This window comes from Zootoca vivipara, chromosome 2 (genome assembly GCF_963506605.1).
Source record: "Zootoca vivipara chromosome 2, rZooViv1.1, whole genome shotgun sequence".
In the NCBI taxonomy this organism is placed as follows: Eukaryota; Metazoa; Chordata; class Lepidosauria; order Squamata; family Lacertidae; genus Zootoca; species Zootoca vivipara.
In genome coordinates, this window is record NC_083277.1 from 72,346,928 (window position 1) to 72,357,813 (window position 10,886).

General features: G+C 42.5%; 2 protein-coding genes across 5 annotated transcripts in view; one reads left to right on the forward strand and one right to left on the reverse strand.

Annotated features, from left to right (window-relative positions):
* SH3RF2 (SH3 domain containing ring finger 2) overlaps window positions 1–10,886 on the forward strand; it is a 103,461-nt gene that overhangs the window by 3,766 nt on the left and 88,809 nt on the right. The window contains exon 1 of one of the 3 annotated variants that reach the window (XM_035105344.2): window positions 3,920–4,023. The exons of the other annotated variants lie outside the window; for them this stretch is intronic. The gene's annotated coding sequence lies outside the window, so the exon portion shown is untranslated. Of the gene's footprint in view, window positions 1–3,919; window positions 4,024–10,886 lie in introns of those variants that run through there. 3 annotated transcript variants of the gene reach the window in all.
* GRXCR2 (glutaredoxin and cysteine rich domain containing 2) lies at window positions 1,942–8,228 on the reverse strand. Of its 2 annotated transcripts, none has more exons than XM_060271695.1 (3): window positions 6,889–8,228; window positions 3,934–4,161; window positions 1,942–2,596 (listed from the first exon to the last, which is right to left on the reverse strand). In XM_060271695.1, the coding sequence occupies exons 1-3, from the start codon at window positions 7,228–7,230 to the stop codon at window positions 2,417–2,419; spliced, it is 750 nt and encodes a 249-aa protein (XP_060127678.1). In that variant the 5' UTR covers window positions 7,231–8,228; the 3' UTR covers window positions 1,942–2,416. The 2 variants fall into 2 exon arrangements, with proteins under 2 accessions (XP_060127678.1, XP_060127677.1); XM_060271694.1 differs by lacking the exon at window positions 6,889–8,228 and adding an exon at window positions 5,288–5,696.

The following is a 10,886-nucleotide window of genomic DNA, read 5'->3' on the forward strand; positions in this document are numbered from 1 at the left end:
GTTGTAGTTCCAAAACATCTGGAGAGCTAAGATTGCCTGTGCCTGCCTTAGATCAAATACTATATATGCCTCGCATGTGAAGACTGGGGTTTGTTGCTCAGACATGTCATTTGCATTTGCGGTGCTCAACTGAGCTCCCACGTTTTTCAAAGCATCTATTCAGAGCGGAACTGATGTGAAGTTTTCATTTAAAAATGGCATTTGCATGACTTGTAAGACATGTAGCCACACTGAAAGGCCTAAAGCTGAGCTGCAGCCATGCCCATTTCAGAATGTGGTACTGGAGTCCTGAAGGAAAATGATTTTTGAGTGGTTTGCTTGTTTGAGTGTTTTGGGCGTCCTGGCCATTGGCTGGGAGTCAGCGCTGCACACAGGATTCCTGTTTTGCTTATGGAAAGGCAAAGTTTCCATACACATAGGGTATACGTAGCTGCCCCATCCCGACCCCCATTGTAAACATGTGCTATTCTGGCTTTGAGGTAGGCTTCAGTCTCAGAGTCAGCAGTGAAGCGAAACTGACATGGAATGATTCAGAAATGAAATACAACAGGGGTCATAAGTTCTATGTGGGTAGAAGGATAACATCTAAAGCACCCCCCATTTCATGCACAAGCCATGCTTCCATTAAAATTCAAGGCATTTTTAGAACTGAGAAAAGTCTTAACAGTAGTTATACATTTGCAAATACAATCTTCAAAGCAGAATGGGATTTGTACTTGAGAATTTCAACATTAAGGGAATTCAGTCAGGTCTTAGAAATACGACATTAGTGCTACTAATACAGCTGTTTTCAGAGAAATCTTCTAACATACACATCCCAAAGTACACAGCTGACCATAAATTACACTGACTATCTTTGCAAACTCAGCAGGAAAACAATGTGAGAGATCTCTTAGCTCATCAAGAGCCTTAGATCTCATATGTAAGCAAAGCCAGCCTTGACATTAACAGAGTAACAGTGGAAAGCACTTTCATTTACTTCCTTATTTGTAGTGGTTTTGGCGCTGCAAGTGGTAGCATGCTAAGTATTCAGCACTGCTTCTTCATCTAAACTAATTAGAGTTCATGGTTTAGAAATTACAACTGGGGACACATTTTAAACAACACAAGCTCTATATGTTAACAAGTGAATCCTGAAAGAGGCAGAACTTCCCCCATTAACATCAGTGGCAGCATCTCTCTGAATAAGGCCATAAAACACGCATTTCTCTCTCTCTCTTTCCCCCCATTGCACTGGTGTTTCCCTTCCTCCTTCTCCATGGTAGTGTTTAGAACGGGAAGGTGCTGCCTAAATCATACAGGAAAAGAACACAGTGTGCTCTAATAACAATGAAATTGAAATGAGCTAGATCTGCAGAAAACGGCATGCACCTCAGGAGGGATAAATGTGCAGCTATATGCAAAATGGGGTGTGGATTGAAAAAGCTCACAAATGTTCAAAGTAAAAGGGCAAGTGAAATTATAAATCATATAACATGTTATGATTTATTTTATCAGTTGAGGTGTAGATGCTTCTGCTGTTGATTGCATCTAGAAGGATCCTTATTCTAGCGAGCTGCAAAAGGAGTGTTCATTTCTGTCCTACTATACCCATAACCTGAAACCAGGAAATCAAATTACGAATTACGAGGAATACCATTAGCCTAAACATATGCAAAGTTAGGGTAAATGTGTTGAAGAATTGTGATATAATAAAAAACATTCTTTCCAGTAGCACCTTAGAGACCAACTACTGGTAAGTTTGTCATTGGCATGAGCTTTTGTGTGCATACACACTTCTTCAGATACCTGAAGAATCTGAAGAAGTGTGCATGCATGCACACGAAAGCTCATACCAATGACAAACTTAGTTGGTCTCTAAGGTGCTATTGGAAAGAATGTTTTTATTTTGTTTCGACTACAGCAGACCAACAGGGCTACCTACCTGTAACTAGAGTTGTGTATAGTTATCAATAGGTGCAAAACGTCAATATCTCTTGTGGGAAAGGGAATAGGAGGCGGTGAGACTATTTCTATGAAAAATAACCCAATTTATGCAACAAGGAAAAGCTTCTCTCTCATTTGGCTTCCTCATTTGAGTTCTGGTGCTGCTGCTGTTGGCATGGTACTTATTCAATGCTGCTACTTCGGGGACACAAATAGATTTTCTCAATTGAAACAGGAGAGTCAAATAAAAGAACCCAGGACATGATTCAGCCAAACTTAAGCCCTTTAAAAAATGTAAATCTCATCCACTGAAATCAATGAAACTTGACCTTATTTAGCATATTAACACTGCATACAAACACTTTTATACCTGCAGGAGTAGCCTGAGTGCAAAGAGGTAAATACAATACATATAAAAACTTGAAGGATTCTTTTTCTACACAAAAAAAGCAAACAAGGGAAGTAAAAGGAAGCCAGAGAGCAGATACAGTCATTGAACACAGGTCTGGCAGGGTTGCCGGCCATTTTCATTACAAGCTGGACATCGCAGAGCTCTGTAGGACTCTTTAAAGCGGTTTGCCAACATTGAAAACTTGCTTCCATGGCACACAGAGCAGGGTGCAAAGCCTGATCCCTTACACTGGGAGCAACTGATATCACCATTTGCTTCCTGAAATACAAAGGGGCTGATCAAAATAAGCTTCCTTAATACCAGTTCACAGAATCCTTTACCTAAAGTAAATCCAATCGGTAGGCTAAATCCCTCTAAGATGTGTATGGCTCTTATGGTTTTTGAACACCTCTCTTTTCTGTTTGCTTGATAAATATTAGTGGGAATACTAATATTTATTCCTCCCTGTGATTCTAGTTCCTTGCTAATGTTCCCTTGCTTCTTGTACAAGTTATGCAAAATAAATGAACACACATTCCTCAATTTGCACAGTTCTGATTTTGGAATTTTAATGACTAGTTACACATGACTTAACTTAGTCATGATAATTGATTTATATGGGTCTACTGCAAGCAACAGGGACGCGGGTGGCGCTGTAGGTTAAACCACAGAGCCTAGGGCTTGCCGATCAGAAGGCCGGCGGTTCGAATCCCTGCAATGGGGTGAGCTCCCATTGCTCGGTCCCAACTCCTGCCAACCTAGCAGTTCGAAAGCACGTCAAAGTGCAAGTAGATAAATAGGTACCGCTACAGCGGGAAGGTAAACGGCGTTTCCGTGTGCTGCTCTGGTTCGCCAGAAACAGCTTTGTCACCCTGACGACATGACCTGGAAGCTGTATGCTGGCTCCCTCGGCCAATAACGTGAGATGAGCACCGCAACCCCAGAGTCATTCACAACTGGACCTAATGGTCAGGGGTTTCCTTTACCTCACTGCAAGCAACACATAGCTGAGCACCACCCACAATGTTATGGCTCATTTATGTACCTTGTTTTGGGCCAAAGGCCCCCATCCTGAAATGTTCCTTTGGTACCTTCTTGCATGTCCATTCAAGTCTCATAAGTCAGTCCATTGTTTCCAACCCTGATGGCTTGTTTTTAAATAGAAATTCTTTAGAAATGTTCACTTTATCCAATGAGGCAAAGACTCTTTTTATACAATTTTGAAGCTGCAAAGCAATCTCCTGCCATTGATTTAATTTAAGCACAATTGATTCCCCAACTGGATATTCCATAAGCTTTAAAGCCATGGCATTCTGAATTAGAGGATCAATTTGTTTACTAATGTTATTCATTAGCATGCTATAAAGTCCCATTGCATTACTTTTCAATTATTTGTAACAGAGGGCTACATTCAGCCACTGCCGACCTGAGGTTCCCCATCTCTGCCATAAGTCCTGGAGCTGACAGGTTTTGTATCACACCATTTGGAGGATGTCATCATTTCCCCTTTTTCTTCTAATTCACAGACATATACTTTTACATCTCTAGAGCAGGGAGACACCGCTACCTTACTTCTTAATGCCTTCATCTGCTCCCAAATGTACCCTGCACGTTACCTGCATATGGTCGTTGTGAACAGGCTCACATTCAGTCTCCTTTATGTTCTCATCACTTGGGTTACTGCAAGTTTCTCCTCTTCCTTCAAGGTATGTGAAGGACCAGTCTTCAAGTCCTTCATCCTGTATGATTTTTCTCACCAGCTCCTTCTTAGTCAGGGGTGATCGGATGATTTTCAGATTGCTAGTGTAGATGATAATCTTCCCAAAATCTAAAACAGGGGGATTCTGAAATGAAGCAGGGAACATGTAAGTTGAAAACAGAAGAGAGCCCAACAGCCATCTTAGGCCCCCATCTGCTGTACAGTACACATTTAAAGCAATGTCATACCACTTAAAACAGTTGTGACTTCTCCCCCAAGAATCCCAGGAACTGTAGTTTGTTAAGGGTGCTGAGAATTGGTAGGAGATCACTACTTCCCTCACAGAGCTATAATTTCCAGAGTTCCCTGGGATATTGTTATAGCACACTGGAAATTTTTAACTCTGTGAACTTCCCCATCCTTGCCTAGAAACTTTGATGACTCCCACAGCCAGCAACAGTGACTGGTACTTCCTATAGTGAGTGGCCCCTGGATATGGGAAGCAGAAATGGTGAAGTGGGAATGGTCCCAATAAGTCTGCTTACCCCTTCATGGGTGCAGCGGCCTTGCAGGCTGGGCGACACCTCCTTCCCTGAACACAATGGGAGTCATTAGTGCTGGAGGACTTCTCCCCAGCCATCATGTGAGCTCTGGCTCACATCCTCCTAGCATGGAAGCGGGCTCCGTGCCAGCCTTCTGAACTGGCCAATGGCTAGCCAGCTCAGAGGGCTGGATCCGCCCCCAGGGGCGAGCCTGACAGAACATTTAGGCTTCCCTCAGGTTCACTCTGGGGGGATTTAAGCCGACCTGTGCCAGCCCTTGACACTCGGCTCACCTCTTTGCATCAACACACTCACACACTCCTTCCATAATGCATTTCACATCTGCTTTGGCCTTGCTGTGGCAATGATGGTTGCCATATTGAGAGCCGGGTAGTAGGAATTTGCCTATCAGGCGAATTGGCTTTGGCCTGAGGGTTTTTCCTACCTCATAGCAATCGTCACAAATTTGGCAGTTTAGGCATTGGGTAACCTTAGTCTTGGATGGAGGGGAGGTTGTACCTTCAGCTCCCCCTCCAGAAGTTGGGTATCCCTGAAGGAATTGCTTCTGTCCATATGCCCAGACAGGGGCCTGGGCCTCAGCACTCCTCAAGGCAGTGATCCCTGCAGGGATCCCCCTATTCATATGAATCCCCACTGCCGGGTTGACCATTGATGTCATTTCCGGCAGGCGGACCGGAAGTAAACGGTTACCCATTGCCTATGCCAAACCTCTTCATCTGTAGTCAATAAAGTTGTGGCCTGATTCGGTCCCATTCTGATGGTGTGGTGTCCTTCATTTCTAGCCCGGTTGGTGAGGTGGGGAAAGTGCGGGTCCTGGGCCTGTAAGGAGACATTCATTCTTTCATCTTTTACCATTATTTCTATCCTGTCTTGCAGGGTGCAATTCTTCCTAAGGCAACTTAAAAGTAACATTAAGACGCAGTTTAAAAAACCACTGTAGACAATATCCATCTATAACGAGAGTCCCACAGCACCATGAATAGTAGATAGACCTGTGTGCCTTGGGGTGGGGATTGCAGCTGGAGCAAGCTCTCAGGTATCTGTACCACCTGTATCCGTCTGTTCCTTGGAATTTCTACAATGCTTACATGCTCCATTGGGTCAGTATCCTTGGTGTGCTTCAAATCATTCATTTTTGTAGGTTTTACTTATGGGTGCATTTACTTACTTACTTACTTACTTACTTACTTACAAGAACATTTCTAGCCCACCCTTCATTAGATGATTCCAGGGCAGGTGCTAATACAAGAACAAAAGGAACATGACAATAAAACCAATTCATCATGACTTATTACAGCAGCAAAAACACAGCAGATCCTTAAGAAGCCCAAGGAACCACAACCTGGGCTCCTCATTCATAGCAGTGACAAAACTACTAGTCCAGGAAAACATATGGAAAAAAGTGTTTGCCTGGTGCTGAAACAGCAAAAGCAGGCTTGGGGCGGGGGGGGGGGGGAGAGATTCCATAGGCCAGGCTGTCACCTCAGAAAAAGCCCTGTCCCATACCATCATATAATATACTGTTCCTGGTGGTGGGATAATGAGAAGGAACTGCCCACCAGATCTAAGAAAACAGGCTGGCTGATACTTCTTCAGGTATTTGGGTCAGGTAAGACTTTGATGGTCAACACCATCATCTTTAATTCTGCAGTGGTTCTGAGTACCTGGTGGCTCAGTCAGCGAGAATCAAAAGCCATTTGAAATTTCCAGCATTAGGTCTGTTGCACCTTCATTCCCATGTATGTGAATGGACATTGAAACACACCTGTGTTTTAGGAAGGAGAAGGCAGAAAGGTAGTCGTGCTGTTTCGTTCATCATTCATGTTTTACAAAATGCTTTCTCTCGTTGAAGAAAAAGTGCTGCAGAACCTAAAAGCATTGTCTGTGTCCTATTGGATTTCACTTTTTGCAATAAGGAATGAAACGGAATAAAGTGCTTCATAAATCCTGCCATTTTCTTCTGTGATATTGATTTTAAAGCTCTCATTGGTTTTGTGGCTGATATTTGTTTGTTTGTTTGTTTCCTATGTATTCTGTGGCCTTTCCCAGCTATTTTACACAGGTTGTACTTCATACTGCACATCACATTGTTGCTAGGGCTGCTCGATAACTTTGGCAGAAAAGAAAAGATCAACTTTTCTGTCCACATTTTTGCACACCTGGGTCTAAACATCAAGGCATAGGAATAGTGGCATTTTAAAAGGAAAGTTGCTTGGTCAACATGAGAACTAGGTTCTGCTTCTGACTACCGCATTTGCCATTTTACAATCATTTCCATAATGGGTCGTTATTAAACAAACATTACTTACCATATGGCTCTCCTCTGCCTGATGGTCATTTAAGAGAGAAGGGCTCCCTGTCAGCGTGTATTTGTTCCCTTCTCTGAATACACTGATCCTCTGTGCATTCATTTTAGCTGATGGACAAAACCCGGGTCCTGGGGCTTCACCAAGCCCAAAGAAGTCGTCTTTGGGTTCAAAGCTCCAGTGCCGAAAACTATGAGGATATTCCTCCTGCGGGATCTCAAGTTCCTGTCCATCTTCATATACCTGCTTTAAGACTCGACCACTGTAGGCAGAGGAGATTTTGAATCTGACTTTTCGGGATCTTGCATCATGCCTGGGGCTCAGTTTCATCTGAAGCTCATCCATAGATATGGGTTTTTCACTGCGCTTCCCAGAAATTAGTTCAGCAAGGGATAGCTTTGGACTTACAAAAAAGGCTGCTTACATTCAGCTAGGCGATGTATAATTCAACAGTTCTAGCTGGCTCTCACATTACAGTTTAAGAGGACACCTTGATATGAAACATTGATAGCGTCTCATGAGAAGCAACAATTGCTGTGATGAAATGTAACAGGAAAGTTGGTCAAGTGAAATGGTGACAGGGTGGGATTGTAAGACATAAAATTGTGTTGTCTTTGAAGGACAATGTTAAAGTGGATTTATCACCAGAGACGAAGGAAATAGGCATATAAGATGTGTGCACATTTCATAGTGACAGGAATCGTTTCAAATGCACAGAACCTGCGCTGGGTTTTGTCATTATTTGGCAGCTGAGTTGAGCCATTTCGCCTTAATGAATCACAGAAATAGGTGGCAGAGTATCAAAAAGAATGGTTCACCTCCAGTTTAAAGAAAATATTGATTTTATCACCAACAGAAAGAGCAATGTTGTGTACATTTAAAACACAACATTTTTAGCATATTTAAAGCACATTGTTTCCCGCAAAGAACTGTGGGAGCTGTAGTTCACCCCTCACAGAAATCCAGTTGCCGTCACCTTTAACAAAGGACTGCTCGTAACTGCATAAATGACACTTCAGTAGAAAGGGAGACCTGCCAATGGGACAGCACTTGAAATGTTCATCAAGCAGCATTGTCCTGCTGGCTGTGTTCTTGGGGCAGACTGAAAGGCTAGCTGAAGACAAACCTATTTCCTTAGGCCTTTCTGGTGAAGTGATGTAACTGAGACTGGATTCCGTTAATCAATTGTTTATCTGCTCTGAAATTCAATATGTACGCTTTCAAATGCGAACAAGTTTCTTTAAGGTGCAGAATGATTTTATTATTTGTTTTGCTTTATATTGTAATGCACCCTGGGATCATTAAATTGATGAAGGGAGGCCTAGAAATTGAAATAACAAATAAATATACTGTATATTCCTGCGTATAAGACTACTTTTTAATCCAGGAAAATCTTCTCAAAAGTCGGGGGTCGTCTTATACGCCCGGTCGAATTTCTTATACGGTGAGTATATCCCAAACTCTATATTTTAACTGGAAAGGTTGGGGTCGTCTTATACGCCCAGTCGTCTTATACGCCGGAATATACGGTATGTATAATGCACCTGCATTATATCAGCTATGCTGGCTTCCAGTGCACGTCCAAGCTGAATTTAAAATGCTGGTTTTATCCTTTAATCCATACATGGTTTCAGTCCAAACTGCCTGATATACTGTACATACCATCCTTCTCACATGCTGAGATCTCAATCTGCCTCTATGTTCTATGAGGAAAATGGCCATAACAGAGGAGGCATTTTCTGTGGTGGCCCCACACCTTCGGAACTTCCTCCCTTTGGTGCCTGACCAAATATGGAGTGCACCACTAGCATGATAATGTTTGATCTTTTTAAAAAAATTATTATTATTATTATTATTATTATTAGTTGAAAGTTTATGGGGAGGGTACAGAGGGACAAAGGGGGGTATGTCTGCACCACAAATTTTACTGTCATTGCCTTCTTTTTTATTAAAAATATCTGAATTAAGAATTGTAAGTTACAGGAGGTGCTAAGAAGCTCCCCACACTCCAAAACTACAACAACCAAATACAATTTCCGATGTATGTCCGATGGCCCTTTCACGTGCTACACAGCAATAAATCCAGATTGAGAGTACACATAAGCCAGGAGCCCTGGACAATCCTCATTAATGTAGCTGGATAACAAACACATTTTCAAAAACACCAGATTGTGACATTCATACATTGTATTCGCAGGTACGCCCTTAGATTTCCAAATATTACGCCTAAAATTTGATGTGTGAAGAGCCTTTGGTGCTTAGTGGGGTTCAATGAGAGCCGAGCTTTGACATCAACGCAGCTTGTGTTCCCAGGCTCTAGCAAGTTTGACAAGTGCCCAGCCTTCCTTCCAACTTTGAATCCTCCAAGTTGGACAGGGATGATCCTGACCATTGCATGGCAACAAGCACCTCCAAGGGTGGTACTTCCTTAGTGCACTCTTAATTTTGATTGATTGATTGATTTGATTGATTTATGTGCCCCCGTGATAGTTGATGCACCTTGAGTTTGTCAACTAATTAACTGTTTGAAATAAGTACAGGCAGTAGCCATTTTACGCACACATGTGCATCATGCCAAACCCAGAGGTGACCCCCAAAATATCACAAAAAGGGATGGAATGGAGCAGGGGTGGAACAGGGTGTTTGCAGGCTTTCTCCATGGTGTTTCAAATATACGCTATTTCACTTAATTGTGCAGTGTCTTGGAATGTAACGCCTGCATTAACAGGGAGATCCAGGTTCAACTCATCATTCAGCCACAAAGCAGAGACTTTGTGGGTACAACACACCTCGCACGTTTGTTGTGTGGGCAAAGGAAAGAAAAAACACATGCACTGCTCTGAGCTCCTTTGGGGAGCGGTTAGATAAAAAGACTAATTTTTTGGCGATACCAGAATCTCTCGACTTAATTCGTCCTGTAATTTGACTATTTTTTTACTGGCAGTCACTTTTGTGGAAAAGCATTTGAAGAAAACACCTTGCCTGGCTTAAATGTTACAAACATTTTGTTTACACCCATGCTATCAGCAATGAATGTCCTTTTACAGATGACAGCTCTGATGGAAATTAACATTTACATTTCTGGTCTATTATTAACCATCTAATGCATTCATCTACCAATTTATCCAAGTCTTCTGTCAGGCACATTAAAATGGGTGCTTCCTGTACATAATGTATAATTTGAACCTCCTGCTGTTGTATTCTGCTGTTGTATTCTGCTACTGTAATTTGCTTTGTTTTGTTTTGTTTTGTTTTGTTGATGATGTGATTAACACCAGCATTACGTAAAGTGCTAGGAGCCTAAAACTGGTGACTCTAGAAGAGTCCAACTGTGCAACTAAATGGTGAATACAAAATTATTTGTGCTAGCACAGGGGAACTTCCTCTCCCTTTCCTCCTCTCACATACGCTCTCCCCCAAATCTTCTCTGCGTTTTCCGCATCCCTCTGGAGCAGATTTGGTGGTGGTGCAGAAGGTGAAAGAAAGATATGGAGGTCTCATACACCCCAGGTAGTGTGGTTGCTGACCTTGAGCCAGACATTTTGGAGAGTGAAGTCAAATGGGCCTTAGAAAGCATTGCTAATAACAAGGCCAGTGGAAGTGATGATATTCCAGCTGAACTATTTAAAATTTTAAAAGATGATGCTGTTAAGGTGCTACACCCAATATGCCAGCAAGTTTGGAAAACTCAGCAATGGCCAGAGGATTGGAAAAGATCAGTCTACATCCCAATTCCAAAGAAGGGCAGTGCCAAAGAATGCTCTAACTACCGCACAATTGCGCTCATTTCACACGCTAGCAAGGTTATGCTTAAAATTCTACAAGGCAGGCTTAGGCAGTATGTGGACCGAGAACTCCCAGAAGTGCAAGCTGGATTTCGAAAGGGCAGAGGAACCAGAGACCAAATAGCAAACATGCGCTGGATTATGGAGAAAGCTAGAGAGTTCCAGAAAAACGTCTACTTCTGCTTCATTGACTATGCAAAAGCCTTTGACTGTGTC